This window comes from Aspergillus uvarum (genome assembly GCF_003184745.1).
Source record: "Aspergillus uvarum CBS 121591 unplaced genomic scaffold BO82scaffold_36, whole genome shotgun sequence".
Classification (NCBI taxonomy): domain Eukaryota; kingdom Fungi; phylum Ascomycota; class Eurotiomycetes; order Eurotiales; family Aspergillaceae; genus Aspergillus; species Aspergillus uvarum.
The window spans coordinates 50,372-66,493 of record NW_020291333.1 but is presented as its reverse complement, the minus strand read 5'-3'; the positions used below and the strand labels follow the sequence as shown (position 1 = coordinate 66,493).

The following is a 16,122-nucleotide window of genomic DNA, read 5'->3' as shown; positions in this document are numbered from 1 at the left end:
CAAGAGCAAGATGAGAATGGTGCAGAGGGTATGCTCCCATCGGATTTTGTTTTCTGATATATTTATTTCTCCTTGTGATGCAGTGCGCCTGTCCTGGGAAAGGAAAATGTGATATTGATAGACAGACAGACACATACGGTGCTGTTCTTGTGGAAAAAAGTACTCTGTCAGTGACCGAGTCCTTGGCTTGGTTGGAGTTATGGTCTCCATGGTGTATACCTAGTAATCATTACCTACCAGTATTAGTAGTGCAATTTATTATTATTTTGGCTACAGCGGAGAAAAGTCCTGCTGCTGCTGCTGCTGTTGCTGCCGCTTGTCCTCCTCTCCTCTCAGTCTGATTTTCTTTCTTATCCCCGGTCAAGGAAAAAAACAGAATCCACGTCTTTTGCTCGCTTCCTTTCCGTTGCCCCCTCTCACCCTCTCAGCCTACCTGCTTTCCCTCTCGCTCTCTCTCCGTTTCTCGGTCTTGAGACTCTTTTTTTTTTTCTCCCCGTCCCCTCCTCAAGCCTCCCCCCTCCCTCTCTCCCCCGGTCCTCTTCTCCCTCTCTCTCTTCTCGGTTTGGGACGATTGCATTTCTCCTCTGCTACCCGATCTTTTCCTTCCCCTTCCCTTTCCCTTTCCCTTTTCCTTCTCCCCCTCCACTCTATCCTCCGTCCTTAATTCCCTCATCCACCCACTCTCTCCCCCCCCCCCCCGCCTTCTCCAACCCTCTTCATTTCTCTCACGCCAGACTTAATCTGTCTGTCGTGCCTGAAGGGTGAGAAGTTGCTGTCGGTCACTGCTTGCCCGTTCTGCCTCGTTCACTCGTGGTAGATCCTATTGAGAGTGCATTCACTCCTTTTGCTGTGAGTAACCATACAGTCAGTCCCCTTGCCTGACACTCCCGAAGCACAATGTCTTGTCTTTTCTTTTTTTGTCCGCCCGTCCACAAGACAGTCAATGGGAAAATTCACCACACCTCATCGACTACACCTTTCGTCCAATTCGGCCAGATCCAAGATGTCGACCCCTTCACTCCATGTCCGCTTGTCGTATCCGCAATGCGAAAGATCAAATGATTTCCGAGGATGTCATGCTGGAGAGACTCGAAAGAAAAGTTTGATGTTTGTTTGATACTTGGGAAAGGGTCATTCCGAGGGATCTAAGAATAACTTTCCCGGTCGATGTCATTGCTGGTCGCCATCCCGCCTTTTTTCTTATTTTTATCTGCCCGGTGCGGTGACTCGGACACCTGGCCCGTTTATTTGGACTTTCGCCCCGTCCTCATCCGCCTATCTCTCTGTCGTCTGCAATTACTTGTCAATGCACTGGCTGCGCTGCTTAGGTGTTCTGGACCTCATGCTCATTCATATCCTTCACACAGGCCTCTCCTGATTGCCTCCAAGCGCCAATCTTTCGTTCCGCTTCACGCCGTCCGTTCCGTCCGTCGCGGTCCCCAAATCAACTAAATAATGGCGTCCTACTACGAGGCCCAGGGCTGGCAAGCCCCTCCTACGCGCCAGGCCTCCTGGGAACAGCCGGCTCCCCCGTCGCGATCAGGTATGGTTGACAGGCCATTCAACGATTTTTTTTTCCGGCAGGAATTCAGCGAGGCTTACACCGGTGCTCTCTTGCAGGATCAAGCTCCGTCTCTCAGCGCGATGAAATCCCGGCCTTCTCTTCTCAGTTCGATGGTACGCACATTTCCTACTGCAGAAGGGTTCTTTTGCGGTCTGCAGACACAGTGGAATCTCTGTTTGCAAAAGGGGAGAGAAAGTGGAAAGAGTGGTGCTGACTTCTAACAGAGGTCGACCGTGCGATTGACAATCTCGTCAAGAGCGGAAAGCTCTGGGCCGCGCCCCGGAGGGATTCGATGCCAATGATGATGGGTCGCCCGTACCCCGACTACGGTAGGATTCCATGAATACACCCTACTAGAAGTTAGCCCATTCTGAACAGTACTGTGTTAGATCCCCGCATGGCCGGTGCGGTCTCGCAGCGTCATCACTCGATCGGCGAGTTCGATTCTCGGATGCACCCGAATCCCTCCCTCCAGGGCTTCTATGCCTCGCAACGATTCCAGGGTCGTCCCAATGAAGTGGAGCAGATGATGCAAGCGAAGCGTCGGATGGCAGCACAGCGTGAGAGGGAGCTCCGCAACTATCACCAGGAGCAACAGTACAACCGAAGTACGTGGTAGCATTTGTCTTTGGAGCCTCTCTCTTTCTTCCTCGCCCGCATTTCCTCCACTATTCCCCCCATGATCTTCTCTGCCCATATGTGTATTCGCTGGCTTGTATATTACATTGGGACATGGTTCCAGTTTTTGAACATGGTTTTAATTCTTCTGCTTCTCTCAAAGGCCTGCTTGCCGAAATGTCTGGAACCAAGTCCGATCGCTCGCTCAGCCCAGCCGCCATGAGCGAGGAAAGTCGCCGCGAGCTTCTGGCTCGTCAGCATAGGGCCCTGTACGGCAACGACAGCCCCGCCTTCTTCCCCCCTGGAACCTTGACCGATGAGAACCCTCGTTCCGACAGCCAGGCCGGTGGTACCCCGACTTCTGCCACCGGAGTTCGTGGCCCGTCTCCCCGCGGTGCCGACCCCTTTGGCTTAGCGCAGACTCCCGTCCAAGGGAGTGTGGATGGCGTGTCTCAGGCTGCTGCCGCCGCCGCCGCCGCCGCTGCCTCCCTCCAGTCACCCTCGCGCGCCAACAGCGCCTCTTCTCCCAGCTCCGGCATTAACCCTGTCTTTGGCAAGTACGAGACTGCCGATCAGCCCGGAACTTCTACCTCGTCTCCCGGTGGCGCCGATTCTCCCTCCTCGAGACAGGCATCGACCAAGTCGGCGACCGGACCCATCGGCTCTGTGGGACCCATTGGCAGCCGGCCTCTTCAACAGACCGGTACCGGCCAGGCTTCCAATCCAGCCCTGAACAAGCGTTCCACGACCCCCCTTCCGTCTCCCCTGGGATTCGGCTTCACCTCGAGTGATGCTACTACCGGCGAGCGTGCTTCGTCGGTTTCCAATGCCTCGACCGCCGCCGCCGCGACCGCCGGCGTCAAGGACACCACGGGCGGTGGTGTCTCCCTGGGCTGGGGTAACGGCAGTGGCGTGTGGGGATCGAAGAACGGCTTGGGCGTGCAGGCCTCTGTCTGGGGCTAAGCGACCGCCACCAGCTCTGGTTCGATTCTAACAACATTATTCCTTTTGGACGGGTGTTCGCTTTTGTACTGTGGCGTTCTAAGAGAGGGACATATCTTTGATTCGACTATTGGGAAAGAGCATGGTACATATCTGAAAGAAGTGGGTCGCACGCACACCTCTTGATTCTTATTTTTATCTAGCGCTCGGTCACCTGTGGACAGTCAGTTTAATTCGGTACATGGTTGGTTCTACTGACTAGGGAACTTTGGGATTGGCCTGTTGGTTTCTGGAGTCGGTATTCCCTTTTGTGTTATGTGGCATCATGTTAGGGTTTCTTGTTTTTGTCGGTGTCGCATCTGTTGGTCATGATCATGGGTTGTCGCTTCACTGGGCGCCAATTTATCGATCCACCACTACTTCAGGGGTTGGGGTCTTTTGGGGTGATTGTATCTACCTTGTTTGGTTGTGGGGGTGTATGTTTTCTCGGGCTCTTGTTTCCCGCTCATCTCTGGGGGTTTCCAGGTGTTTGTTTTCTTGTTCGGGTCTGGTTGTGATTGTGAGTTTGGCCGATAGCATGTTGGGTCATTTTGTCATGGGGTGTTTGTCTTCCTTTCGATTATCTGGGTACGAAAAGGGGTTTTTTTTTCAGTCTGGTTGTTCTGTGTTGTTGGTTTTTTCTGGCAATGGCAATGGCAAAAGGAATACTGGGGAGCAGGGCAAACATTATCAAAAGAGCTGTTTGGAGTCTGTTGATCTGCCGAGGTTTTCTGGATTGTCGTATGTTATGAATTTGTGGCTCTGTTCGTCGATAGGTTTATGGTTTACATTTATTTCTATTTGTGTTCTGTCATACGGTATAATTTTCGTCGTGATGTATGCTTCAGGTGTCTAGGCCCTTGGATGTCTATCGTATTAACCTGACTTGGGGAGGGGGGTTTGTGGATGGGATACTCTTCACTGAAGTTGTTGGCGGGCGGGGTGATATACTGCTGCTGTAGAATCTACTTCTGGTTCCCTCGATATGGTTCTCTGTGCTTGTATCGAATTTCTTCCGAGAATGGCTTCACTCAAGTTTCCGTCTTGACTGCTTGCGTATACGGATGCCGGCCACCCTCTTGTCGTCAACCTCGGTGTGGATGTGCACCCGGTGACCTGTGGTCAATAGGTTAACAAATAAAGGTGTATCACATCAATATTCCTCTAAGAAGTTACCCCACGTAGCTCAATATCTAACTTGGTCTCATAATCTAGTCTATCATGCTCGCATATCGTCATCTATATAATCAAAAAGCTCGTCGCGGTCGTCCAGTCATATATACGTATAACCCTCCCCCCAGTCCCGTCCTGAGACATCTCACTCAAGCAGCCAGGCTATCCCAGCGCCCAGAACCCCGACTCCGAACCTACCTCGACCCATCCTCACACCACCGAAACTTCCTCCTGTTGTTCCCGGCGCAACAGCAACGGATCCTCCTCCGAAGCCTCCGATCGTGTTTTCCTCAGCCCGCTTCCACCACCAGACCCAGCGCGGGATCTCACCCACGGCTTCTTGCCCCCGACCACACCACTTGTGGCTCCCTCCCCGGCCCCGAGAAAGTACACCCCCTGGCCGGCAACAATCAACCCGAATGCCACGGGATACCCCCATCCCACCACGGGGTACCGAAAGACCAGCACGCCGACCACGACGCCCCAGCAGTTCATAGTCAGCATGGAGAGGTTGAAGAACGCGGCGGACGCGCGCCGCAGCAGCAGCGGCACCAGACAATAGAACCCGGCGAGGCAGAGCGTATACGCGGCCCAGGGTCCGAGGACCCGCCCATCCAGTACGGTTACACTACCCAGAGTGGCCAGCTCCCCCAGCGCCACGGCCTGCAGCGCGGTGATGCAGCTCCCCGAGAACGCCATCTGGCTCAGCACTTCATAAATCGGGGCGGTGGTCACCAGCACCTCTTCGAGGACGTTGGCCAGGCCGTAGCTGGTGGCGCCGGCGAGGGCGGAGAGGTCGCCGAGGAGTTTGTTCCGGGCAGAAGGGGTGGTCGGGGTGCGGTCGGTGAGCAGGAGGAGGAGCATCCCGGTGATGCAGATGCAGATCCCGACGAGTTGCGGTCGCTGGTAGTGCACGCCGAGGATGGTGGAGGAGATTAGCACTACGATGGCGATGGCCCAGAAGTTGATTAGTTGGGCGCTGAGGAGGGTCGTGTTGCGGTAGGCGAGCACGAGGAAGTAGTTGCCTTCCACGTCGAAGAGGGAGAGGAGGAGGTCTGGTTTTCTTGCGGGTTAGTTTGTGGGAGGAGGAAGGGGAGGAGGAGGAGGAGGACGGGGAGAGGGTGATCATGGATGGGGACGGGGAGATCGTGGCTGGGACTCAGCTGGGGACATATCATACATTTCCAACCACGAGTCCGAAAACTCCGGGTCCAGCCATGGAGGCCGTGGCGGTGGATTGTGTAGGTGGTGAAGATCACGGTCAGCAGGAGGTAGTTGAAGAAGGTCTGCGTGGCCGGGAGGGAGACGCCGCGGTCGGCGAGGAGGGTGCTGAAGGTGCTGCAGGCTGTATTGGTGATGGCGAGGATTTGACTGTTGGAGAATTCAGTGGTTAGATAGGAGGTAAGGACGGTGGTGTATACGGTCTTACCCGAGGAGAAGGGTGATGTAGAATTCTCGGGTGGTCAGGTAGGCGAGCAGGCTTTGCTGTTTGTTGGTGGGATGGTTTGCTGTTGTTGCGGGTTCCGAGTCTTCGTCGGTGCTACCGTCCGTCGCGGTAGGATATACATCATAGGTAGCGGAGGCATCGGACTTGAAGGGTGGTGGTATATGGGCACGACCGAGATCGGTGCCCGTGGACGATGGGCCAGCCCCAGCATCGTCTGTGCCATGGGACACAGCAGAATGCGTCATGGCTGCTGCAACCGACGTCTCTAAAAATGACTGGAGTAACGACACACCGACGGGAGCTTTCCAACCCGCACGAGCGCAAAGCTCCCGAAGTCGCTCGCGGATGGTAGTGGGTATATCAGACCCAACGGCCGGCTGATTTGGAGATGTGAAGCTGGAGATAGTCACGAGGAAACCAACTGGAAAGCGGAGACACTTTCGATTATAGATTATGTAATCGCCAACTGAATCAGATCCGCCCGCCCGTCATGTGCTTCACAGCCAATCACGGATCATATCCTTCAAGTGGATCCATGATCCCTACCGCTCGGGCCCGATAAGGGAGCTGACCCGCGTCGCCCGCGGCGGCTATCAGGGATCATCCAACGCTTAGCAGGTAGCAGGTAGCAGTCTGGAACACACCGACTACCAAGGAGTGGCCACGATAAGAATAGCGATCTGATGCTAATGAGAGATCTCTCGTACACATTGCAGCGGTTTTAGGTAGATGTCTGAGTGCCACCTCCGCATCAATGCACCGATCTTAGCGTCCCTGCACGGAACATCCACTTTCTTTTTCTTGCCTTACAGGGGGGAAAGGGAGTTAGTATATAAATACGTAGGGTTCCGGCATATAAGTTACCGGTAGTATGTATGTTGCATGGTAGTAGGCACCTAATTTTCCTAGTTGACTACCCATTCAACATGAGTAGACTGTATACGTACCTGTATCACTGTATCGAAGTATAGCTGATTTAACAAGCTTCATTGGTCAACACAGAATAAATTCGACTATGGTCACATGCATCTTGCCACACTGGCTGCCCCAGGCACCCAGAATTAGGCTTTGCGCGATGATCTCATCGGGACTCCAACTCGGGCCTGTCCTCCGTCAGTTAGCATTCATTCATTCATCCATTTTACCATTCTTCTGGAAGATGATCCGATCCGCCCACTGATAACCGCACTCATGACGGACTTGCTTCAACATGATTCAAATGTAAAGAGTCGAGCATGTTTGGTGACGCAGCATCCCCCACATGACCCATCCTCCCCTTGGTTCATCTATTGACCAAGGGGAGCACAGGCGCAATGATCCGTATCGGTAGTGCAACCATCTTCAGGCGGTCCCGGGTCAAGCTTGAACTGGTCGCTGCCCAACTGAGTAGGAGCACCGACCTACCTTAGGTCTTGTTCCGTCTCTATCAACAATCGAGAGGAATCATGGCCGACGGTGGAGAGAGGCGGAATGATCTCCGGAGGGAGGCGATAACAATGAATGCGAATCTTGTGCTTCCCTAACGTTGGAGATCGTCCGTTCTGAGGCTGAAGTAGCTTATTACATATCCACTCCAAGGTTCCATGGATATTGAATGCGTGGGGTCCCGGGATGATGATTACAGTTGCGGACACACACTCTTCTTGTTAGTACTGTACCTTATGGAACAATTATAGAACAATTCAATTACTTGACAATAGGGGGGGGGGGAACAATGAGTGACGGGGCTAGAACCTTTCTGGTCTTCCTCTCCTTCTGGCCATTCCACCCCTTGGGACTGCCCGACCGACTGACTGACTACGGAGTACAGTCCAATAACCACAAATCAATTTACTCAATATCACATCCCTCCACATGGGACAAGAAGAAGCATCCTGCTGTAAATCTAGCGGCTGGTGGGCTATTCTTATCCTGAAACCTCAGGGCTGGCCTGAAACCGTTCCGGGGACGCGCACGTCATCGGCAAGACCCTTGTTGATTGAGGAACTGATGAACAGTCAGATAAGTTAATATGAATAGCTATGGTCCGGTGTAGACGGAAAGGTTTCAAGTCTTCAATTGCTCGCTCCGCTTTCGCTGCAGATCCCCGAGCTGGCCCTTCATACGAGTAGTACTGTACTCCACCTGGACTTACTCATTCATGTACTGCTGGCTGGCTGTTGGTGGGTTGCCGTATATCGGACGTTGTCCTGTCCAGCTTAGCTCTGATAAGGTTCCGATTTGTTGAGCAATTTCAATTCCTTAGGTAGTGTTGTTCAGTACGGTCGCGTGCTGTTGTTGTCCGGTTCATTTTCTTTCCCTTGTCCGAGACAGATAGGCAGATAGGTAGGCAGACAGACAGACAGACAGACAGCTGCCGAGGCCGTCAGGTGGTCCCGAACCCCATGCCAGGAATGATCCTCATTCATCATCTAAGAACAAGCAGAAGCAGAAGCAGAAGCAGAAGCATAGGCACAAGTACTGTACTGTCCAAGCTGTGAGGGAAGCAAGCAGCAAGCAGCAGCAGCAGCAGCAGCAGCAAGCAGCCTGCCACTGCTACTATCTTTATTTTTTTTGCCTGTCACTTTTTTTCCCTTTTACATCATTTTTCTCTCCTACACGTCTCTCTTATCCTTTCCTCCTACATTACAATACAACACCTCTCCTTAACCTCCTTCTCTGTCTGTACTCATCGTTTGCTTGTTTCCATCCTCTTCGCCTTTCCTCCCCCTCCCCTCCTCTCTCCGTCTCCTCTTCCCTTTCTTCTCTTCCTCTTCTCCCCCTCCACCTGACCGGATTATCACATCATATCACATCCACACATCCACATCATCATTCCTCCCTTCTCCCTTCTTTCTCCCTTTTTTAACCTTTCCCGCTTTTTCCTCCCATTCCCCACTTCTTTCCCTTCCCTTCCCTTCCGCACATCCTCCGTCCAATCTGGACCAAGCCGCGGTCTTTTCTTATCTTTCTCTCCGCCTTCCCTTCCGTTGGGGCTCTCCTCGCGCCGGAACACTCGTTCCTGAGTTGTCCCGGAGTGACGAGACGCCACCTCTCCGTTTTGCCGGACCATGGCGTTGGAGGTGCAACCACCCAGCGATCGCAAGCGGGTGAAGGTCTATGAACTGAGAGATAATGACTGGTTCGATCGAGGCACCGGCTTCTGCACCGGTCAGATCCTGGATGTGAGTTGTGTCCCTTTCACCTGCTGTCCGCCGCGCGACGGCTGCGTCGCCCGCTCGTCGGGCGCAAACGCACCATCGCCGTCGGGCGCGCGCGTTGTCGCTCCCATGAAAGATTCCATCGCTAACCAGTCCACACCATGGTTAGGATGAGCCGCGGATATTCGTCGAGTCGGAAGATGAACCCAACCGGGTGCTGCTGGAGACCAAGATCTCCAAGGATGATGGATACCAGAAGCAACAAGGTGCCACCCCTCCTGCGCGCTTCCCGCCCATTGCGCACGCGACAAGTCGTACAAGAACTATCACTGACCATCACGCGACCCCATCAGAGACATTGATTGTATGGACAGAGCCCAATGGAACGGACATGGCACTCAGTTTTCAGGAAGCCGAAGGCTGCGCGGTCATTTGGTAAGGCGCATCGAGCCCAGCTCGGAACGGGGTGGAAATGAGTCAAGCCGAAGACTGACTGAGCCTCTGAAGGGATTTTGTCAACAACGTGCAGCAACATCTACTCAGTTTGGCGCCGGGAGGTTAGATTTTCTCCCATCTCCGGGCTACGCTGCGGCGATAGCTGATGATAGGATATTTTGCTGACCTGGTCATTCCTTGTGCCTAGAAGATGCCTTGTCCGATGAGATCGAGAGCTACCAGTCGATTATGCTGCCGGCGCCCGAGCTAGGCAACCTTCCCGAAATCGATCACATCATGAGGACCTCGAGCATAACTCAAGCCGGCCGCGATGCTCTTTCCAAATTGGTCATTCGTGATGAGTATATCCCGAAATTGATTCCTCTGGTCTCGATGGCGGAAGACCTCGAAAGCCTTCCGGATCTACATCGCCTTTGCAATATCATGAAGTCGCTGATCTTACTCAATGACAACACGATCATCGAAACCGTGGTCACAGACCCCGTCATTCTGGGTGTTGTGGGGGCATTGGAATGTATGAATCCCGATGGCAGTGTCTTGCGCTGAGGAAATCGCTAATGGGCTGTAGACGACCCCGAGTTCCCTGCCCACAAGGCCAACCATCGCCAGTACCTCGCAGACCAGACGCGTTACAAAGAAGTGGTCCCTATCAAGGACCCTCTCATTCGTCGCAAGATCCGATACACCTGGCGCTTACAGTACCTCAAAGACGTGGTTCTGGCTAGGATCCTAGATGATCCTACGTTTTCAGTGCTAAACTCCTTGATCTTCTTCAACCAGGTGGAAATCGTTAACCATATACAATCCAACGCGCAGTTCTTGAAGGAACTCTTTACAGTCTTCGACCCCAGAAACGCCGACAACAAGCGCAAGGAGGACGCGGTCCAATTCCTTCATCAATGCGCGGTCATCGCAAAGAACTTGCAAGCGCCGGCGCGTGCGAATCTCTTTGCCAATTTCATCAATCATGGCCTTTTCGCTGTGATCGCATTTGCCATCAAACATCCAAAGCCGCCACTGCGCACGACAGGCATCGATCTTCTGGTGTCTCTCCTCGACCACGATCAGATCATGATGCGCGGATACATGCTAAAGGCCGTCAGCGAGAAGAAAACGCCCCTTACAGATACTTTGATCGACCTGCTGCACACGGAAACCGACCTCGGAGTAAAGAATCAGCTTGCCGATGCGATCAAGGTCCTGCTAGATCCACAAATCCCAATGCCGGACGCCATGGCTCGGGCTGGACCCGAGCACTTCAACAAGCCGCGTTCCAATATCTTTTCGGATACATTTGTCCAGAACCATTTCGACGGGTCTGCAAGGAGGCTATTCTGGCCTCTGAAGCGACTCGAAAATAGCGATAATCGTGAGTTTTGCTACTTTAAGCCATCGTTTGATGTTTGCTGATCATGGCGCCACCTTTCGCAGTGAATGACCTCACATTCCAAGATGTAACGCTGTATTCGCATCTTGTCGATATTCTTACATTTTTCGTGCGCCAGCATTTATACCGTTCTCGCAATGTTATCCATGACGAGTCGCTCGCTCCTCGGGTCGCTCAGTTACTCACCGTGCCCCAGAAGCATCTCAAACTGAGTAGGTCGCTGCGATAGTTGTGTTGGTCTGCTAGAAACTAACTTCCCATTCTCCTCAGCTGCCTTGAAGTTCTTTCGCACTTTAATTAGTCTTCAAGATACCTTCTACCAAGCTATGATGACCCGCAACAACACGTTTGGTCTGATCCTTGATATCGTCTACCAGTCTATGCCTCGTGACAACCTTCTGAACTCGGCCTGCCTTGAACTCTTCGAGTACATCAAGCGCGAAAATATCAAACCCATCGTTCTTCATCTGGTGGAGAAATATGGCGAGCAGATCAAGAACATCACCTACGTGGACACGTTCCAAACCCTGTACTTACGCTACGAGCAATTACAGGGCTACGGCGCAGAGGAGGCGGACTCTACTCTATACTCCCAGGAGGAAGAATTGCCGGGTCAGCGGATGCAAGCCAATGGGTCGCGCTGGCAAGGGGTCAAGGAAATGGACGCTGCCGAAGAAGAATACTTCAACACTTCGGATGATGAAGAAGAGGTATGTTGCATCAGCCAGGAAACAGACAGACTGAAGTACTAACCATGTTCTATAGTGGCAGCAGGATCCCCAACAGAACACAGCAATTTCTGCACACCCGCAGAACGGCGCAGCATCGCCCGTAGTCAAGCCCCTAGTTGACTATCCAGATGATGACGACGAAGATGACGCGATGGATACCAAGATTGAAGACCAGACGCAACCAAAGCAAGAATCGGCATCACAGGAGGACCCCAGTCGAGACACTACCATGGAGTCATTGGAGGAGGCACCGTCCACGCCCGTCTCGTTGACGATACAGACCCCACCCGAAAGATTGTCGGAGAAGCGCCGACGCGAAGAGGAAGATGATGACGAATTGATGAAGCTTACAACGGGCCCCAAACGACGAAGCTCAGTCAATGCGGGATCTGGGAGTGCAGGGCTTCTGCGCCGGAAACGAAGCGTGTCTATTGGCTCTCTTTCATCCAACGAGAAAGGGTCGGCTTTGGGCAATACGACTACCAGCGCAGCACCAAAACGGATTGCGATTAATTTGAGCTCCGCAACAGTCAAGCCCACTGACAGCGCGGTAGACAAAACGAGCAACGAAAAGGAAAACCGAGATGATAACCATGACAGTCAAGGTGGATGATTCCATGATTTTCAGAATCGTCTGATCTTTTTGTTGTGAATGCCCAAGTCTCCCTGCATTCATTGTTGTGTTGTCATTTGTCAGAGTTGCGGAACACTCCGTGTTTGTTTTACGACAGCCTTCTAGATACCAGATGAAGTGATGCGTTTTTTCTAGCATTGTTACCGATGGACCGAACGCATTCTTTCTGTACGATTCCCTCTTTGTTCCTTGATGGCTTTCCTTTTAGAAGCCGGACTTGTTTTGACCAGTCCGGTTCGAGATGATTGTACATTTATAGCACTTTTTCTCTTCACTTCACTTATCATTCGGGATTTCGAGGGCTCTGGACAGGGGCGGAGTCAGGCTTGCTGGATGGACTGGACGGTATGGTATGGTAAGGGCTGGGGTTGAAGAGGGGATAGCATTTGCGAAAAGACATTGATTGCACATATCGTTGCATGGGCAATGTCAAGTGAACTTGGTCCTGGCGCCGCGATGGTTGCGACTGTAGAATAATGTATGTGTATAATGTATATCAGCGCCGATCACATCCTCGGCTAGCGGGAAAAGAGTACATCCGCCGCCGTCTCCCGCGGCGGCGAAGCAGCGACGAAGACAGGATGCATGTTCCAGACTTGAAGTTTGAGGTAGACATGCATGATTCAGAGATCTTCAGCGTGCCGTTAGAGATTGACTCAGGCGCCATGTCCCCGGAAATTGACCCTCACATGACCCCGGATAGTTTCTTCCACACCTTGTGCGACAAGAAATCCTCCGGGAGTTTGTCTGGGAGCCCCGTGATCATCTACTTTATCTCCGGCAATCCTGGCTTGATATCATACTACTACCCATTCTTCACGCATCTGATCGAGAAATTGAAGGCCCGGAGTTCCGAGGACGATGCGTGCCCCAGGTTTCACCTCTACGGCCACAGCCTCGCCGGCTTTGAGGTGTCTTCGTCACCGTCCGATAACAACACATCCCACTATCACGACCTGGAAGACCAGATCCGCTTCGTGCAGCGCAAGCTGGACGATTGCGTGAATAGCGTTGTTGCATCGGAGACCTCAGCCTTGAATCATGCCAACGATGATACAATCAGACCCCGAGTCATATTGATCGGCCACTCCGTGGGGACCTACATCGCTATGGAGCTCATCCGGCGCCACCGCGAACGATGCTCAGCATCAGCATCAACATCAACATCAGCGTCAACATCCTCCTCCTCCTCCTTCTCATCCTCAACCGACAGAAACCACCCCGCCTTCACCCTCACCAGCGGAATCCTCCTCTTCCCCACCGTCGTCGACATCGCGAAATCCCCCTCCGGGAGGAAACTGACCGTAAGCCCCCAAACCTCTTCCTTTTCCGTAACCAATCAATCCTCTCCTGTCCACTTTCCCCGATGATAACTTGAAACTAACCACTAACCGCCTCACCTATCCCCACACTAATCAGACCCTTCTCACTATCCTCCCCCACCTAGCCCTCATCGCCAGCCTCTTCGCCCGGGTCCTCACGACCCTCCTCCCGGCCTTCCTGCTCCGGACAATCGTGCGTCTGGCGATGGGATCCCCGCCGCCCGACGCTGTGGACACGACGTGTCGATTCCTAACGAGTAAGAGGGGGGTAAGACAGGCTTTGTACGTTCGCCCTCCTTCCCTAAAGAGCTTGGGTCCAGTGAGATCCGAAATCATGACCCAACTAAACCCTATGTCTTACGGGTACATTCTCTGTGCGACGCTGACAGGTGATAGACACATGGCCGCCTCGGAGATGTACACCATCAACTCGGACGAGTGGGCCGACGAGGTGTGGGGGATTGCGTCGACCTCTAAGAAAAAGGAGGAATTGACGAGGTTGTTCTTCTACTATGGGCGCGGGGATCATTGGGTGGCTGAGGAGACGAGGGAGGAGATTATTGCTTTGCGGGGGAGTGGGAATGGGACGACTAAGGGTGGTGGTGGTGGTGGTGGTGGTGGTGGTGCGAAGGGTGGGGATGAGGGAAGTGGTCCGACGATGGTGGTTTGTGAGGAGGGGGTGCCGCATGCTTTCTGTTTGAGTGAGTCTTTCCCCCCGTCTTGGTGTTTTGGTCTCGCCGAGGGGTTGTTGTTGGGGCGGGGATGTGGGTTGATTTGAGGGGTGTGTGCTGACTGGTTATGATGGGGTAGGGCATAGTGAGGTTATGGCGGAGAAGGTTGCTGGGATGGTTAGGGAGATTGTGCGGTGATGGGATGGATATCCTAGGGAATTGGGGGTTGAATGGGGGAAGGAGTATCGAGGCATTGAATACATAGAGACATTGTGTAATAGAGGTAGGGCTACGGACGTCTTTCAACAATGCACACCAAACCTTCTATATGCGCTAATCATACCACCATCATCCAAGGGTATCCTCTCTCATATCCACACCCAAAATATACACCTCACTGGCCCCCCTGATACGCCAGCCCGGCCCTCCGAAACAAATCCCCCAGGACATCCTGCTGCAGTGCCGGCACAGCTCCAGCTCCAACCGGAGGAGCCTGCGCAGGACCCGACCCTGGGCCCGGCTGCGACGGAGGCGGAGGCGCATGCTGCCAATCGGCGGGCGCAATCTGATGCGCGCGCACACTCCACCCATCATCCTGGGCGCGCTGCTGCCCAAACAGATCCTTGAGCGAGACCTGCCTCCCCATCGCCACACTGGTGCTCACCTCCTCCAACGGGGCGCCCGTCGTAGCCGCCGCCGCCGCCGTCGCTGCCGCCACATGCATCCCATTCTGCCGCGTCGCCTCCACGCGCTCCCGGGCCAGCTTCAAGCTCTCCCCAGCATGCACCGCACACTCGCGGATCATCTGCGCGTTGATGCTGCGCGTCTCGGCCGTGGAATTCGGCGGCGGTTCACTGTAGATCCACAATCCGTAGATCCGAATATCCCCCCCACCAACAGTCCCCGAAGGCTTCGCAGCGGGAGCAGCCGCAGCAGCAGTGGAATTCGCTGGCGGCCCCATGCCCGGGATGGAAGCATTCTCCACCACCTCCGGCGCGAGATCAGACTTGAGGATTATATACTCCTCGGTGATCTCGACGTTGTCGCCGTCGGTGAGCGGGAGGTCGAAGTTGTGGAGCCCGCGGCGGTTCAGCACGAAGACGCTGTAGCGCTCTTCGCCCAGCTCGCCCTGCGAGCGTTGGCACACGAACAGCGTCCCCTCTACGCCGCTTTTCTCCCATTGGCGCGTGCTGGGGCTGAAGATGTAGACGACGGCGTATTGCGCGAGCGAGAGGATCGAGGTGATGGTTGGGTTGTGGCGGCGGAGGACGGAGAGGTTGAGGTCTTCGTTGGTGCGGAGGGGCGGCGGCGCGGGGGCCGTGGTGGTTGTCATTGGGAGTAGTGGTTGTTGTTGTTGTTGGTGTTGTTGTGGGGGGTGCTGAGGGTGAGGGTGAGGGTGGATGGGAAGTTGCTGCTGCTGCTGCTGCTGCTGCTGTTGTTGGTGGTGCTGTGTGTCTGAGAGATAGGTTTGGTAGTCGGAGTCGTAGTCGGAGGGTTGGGCGAAGCCGCTTTGGCTTGGGTGGTGTTGATGGTGTCGCGGGTTGTTGATGTTGTTGGTGCTCTGGTTGGAGTAGGCGCGTCGGGGTTTGCGAGCGGACATTGTGTGAGAGTGCCGGTATAGAGAAGGAATGTGAGGTCAAAGAGACAGACGGAGGGTGTGAATGGGTGAGGTGGAAGTGATGACGATTTGAGGAAGTTGCGGCGGAGAGAGAAAGGGAAAGGAAGGGGAAGAAGCTCAGCTCTGGCCGAGAAGCGGTCGGTCGGTCGGAAACCACCCCGCGGCCTGGAATGTCATTCCATCATTGATTCATCCGCCCTCTCCCTCTTCCCCTTCTCCTTCTTCACCCTCCCACCTCAAAACCTCCGTCCTCCCACCACCCTATCTCTCTTTCACTGGGTTGTGCGATCATTCTTTGTGGAAGCTGATTGCAGACCTTGAATCGATTTTCCAGAACTGTTCTCCCGCATGTGAGCGCCTCCCATCCCAGTCTATACCAA

At 53.9% G+C, this 16,122-nt stretch overlaps 5 protein-coding genes across 5 annotated transcripts; 3 read left to right on the top strand and 2 right to left on the bottom strand.

Moving 5' to 3' along the window:
* Positions 1–1,455: 1,455 nt before the first annotated feature.
* BO82DRAFT_286237 (uncharacterized protein) lies at positions 1,456–3,145 on the top strand (the record flags this gene model as incomplete). The annotated part of the gene is made up of 5 exons (XM_025631535.1): positions 1,456–1,543; positions 1,621–1,677; positions 1,789–1,893; positions 1,954–2,172; positions 2,346–3,145. 5 exons carry the CDS (start codon positions 1,456–1,458, stop codon positions 3,143–3,145), a joined length of 1,269 nt encoding a protein of 422 aa, XP_025490659.1.
* Positions 3,146–4,366: 1,221 nt separating this feature from the next.
* Positions 4,367–6,170, bottom strand: BO82DRAFT_312732 (DUF914 domain membrane protein). The gene is made up of 3 exons (XM_025632450.1): positions 5,766–6,170; positions 5,517–5,707; positions 4,367–5,391 (listed from the first exon to the last, which is right to left on the bottom strand). Exons 1-3 carry the CDS (start codon positions 6,026–6,028, stop codon positions 4,547–4,549), a joined length of 1,299 nt encoding a protein of 432 aa, XP_025490658.1. The 5' UTR covers positions 6,029–6,170; the 3' UTR covers positions 4,367–4,546.
* A 2,562-nt stretch (positions 6,171–8,732) lies between these two features.
* On the top strand, positions 8,733–12,165 carry BO82DRAFT_107235 (SMEK family protein). The gene is made up of 9 exons (XM_025629773.1): positions 8,733–8,947; positions 9,093–9,189; positions 9,277–9,358; positions 9,431–9,480; positions 9,567–9,893; positions 9,948–10,748; positions 10,811–10,978; positions 11,037–11,476; positions 11,532–12,165. Exons 1-9 carry the CDS (start codon positions 8,834–8,836, stop codon positions 12,108–12,110), a joined length of 2,658 nt encoding a protein of 885 aa, XP_025490657.1. The 5' UTR covers positions 8,733–8,833; the 3' UTR covers positions 12,111–12,165.
* A 582-nt stretch (positions 12,166–12,747) lies between these two features.
* On the top strand, positions 12,748–14,454 carry BO82DRAFT_337976 (bifunctional triacylglycerol lipase/ester hydrolase). The gene is made up of 4 exons (XM_025633413.1): positions 12,748–13,435; positions 13,551–13,735; positions 13,850–14,154; positions 14,264–14,454. Exons 1-4 carry the CDS (start codon positions 12,797–12,799, stop codon positions 14,320–14,322), a joined length of 1,188 nt encoding a protein of 395 aa, XP_025490656.1. The 5' UTR covers positions 12,748–12,796; the 3' UTR covers positions 14,323–14,454.
* Positions 14,415–15,838, bottom strand: BO82DRAFT_355427 (Dcp1 family protein). Its single transcript, XM_025635446.1, has one exon. The coding sequence runs from the start codon at positions 15,722–15,724 to the stop codon at positions 14,519–14,521; it is 1,206 nt and encodes a 401-aa protein (XP_025490655.1). The 5' UTR covers positions 15,725–15,838; the 3' UTR covers positions 14,415–14,518.
* Between the last annotated feature and the right edge of the window lie 284 nt (positions 15,839–16,122).

What these genes read in the sequence shown, in the direction of transcription:
- BO82DRAFT_355427 (XM_025635446.1), bottom strand. Translation starts at nt 15,724, where the DNA reads ATGTCCGCTCGCAAACCCCGACGCGCCTACTCCAACCAGAGCACCAAC.
- BO82DRAFT_337976 (XM_025633413.1), top strand. Translation starts at nt 12,797, where the DNA reads ATGTCCCCGGAAATTGACCCTCACATGACCCCGGATAGTTTCTTCCAC. An exon ending in CCTCCGGGAGGAAACTGACC is followed by an intron (nt 13,436 to 13,550) that starts GTAAGCCCCCAA and finishes CACACTAATCAG; the next exon opens with ACCCTTCTCACTATCCTCCC. An exon ending in GCCGCATGCTTTCTGTTTGA is followed by an intron (nt 14,155 to 14,263) that starts GTGAGTCTTTCC and finishes ATGATGGGGTAG; the next exon opens with GGCATAGTGAGGTTATGGCG.
- BO82DRAFT_107235 (XM_025629773.1), top strand. Translation starts at nt 8,834, where the DNA reads ATGGCGTTGGAGGTGCAACCACCCAGCGATCGCAAGCGGGTGAAGGTC. An exon ending in GAAGGCTGCGCGGTCATTTG is followed by an intron (nt 9,359 to 9,430) that starts GTAAGGCGCATC and finishes GAGCCTCTGAAG; the next exon opens with GGATTTTGTCAACAACGTGC. An exon ending in CTTCGGATGATGAAGAAGAG is followed by an intron (nt 11,477 to 11,531) that starts GTATGTTGCATC and finishes CATGTTCTATAG; the next exon opens with TGGCAGCAGGATCCCCAACA.
- BO82DRAFT_312732 (XM_025632450.1), bottom strand. Translation starts at nt 6,028, where the DNA reads ATGACGCATTCTGCTGTGTCCCATGGCACAGACGATGCTGGGGCTGGC. An exon ending in TACATCACCCTTCTCCTCGG is followed by an intron (nt 5,708 to 5,765) that starts GTAAGACCGTAT and finishes ATTCTCCAACAG; the next exon opens with TCAAATCCTCGCCATCACCA. An exon ending in TCGGACTCGTGGTTGGAAAT is followed by an intron (nt 5,392 to 5,516) that starts GTATGATATGTC and finishes CAAGAAAACCAG; the next exon opens with ACCTCCTCCTCTCCCTCTTC.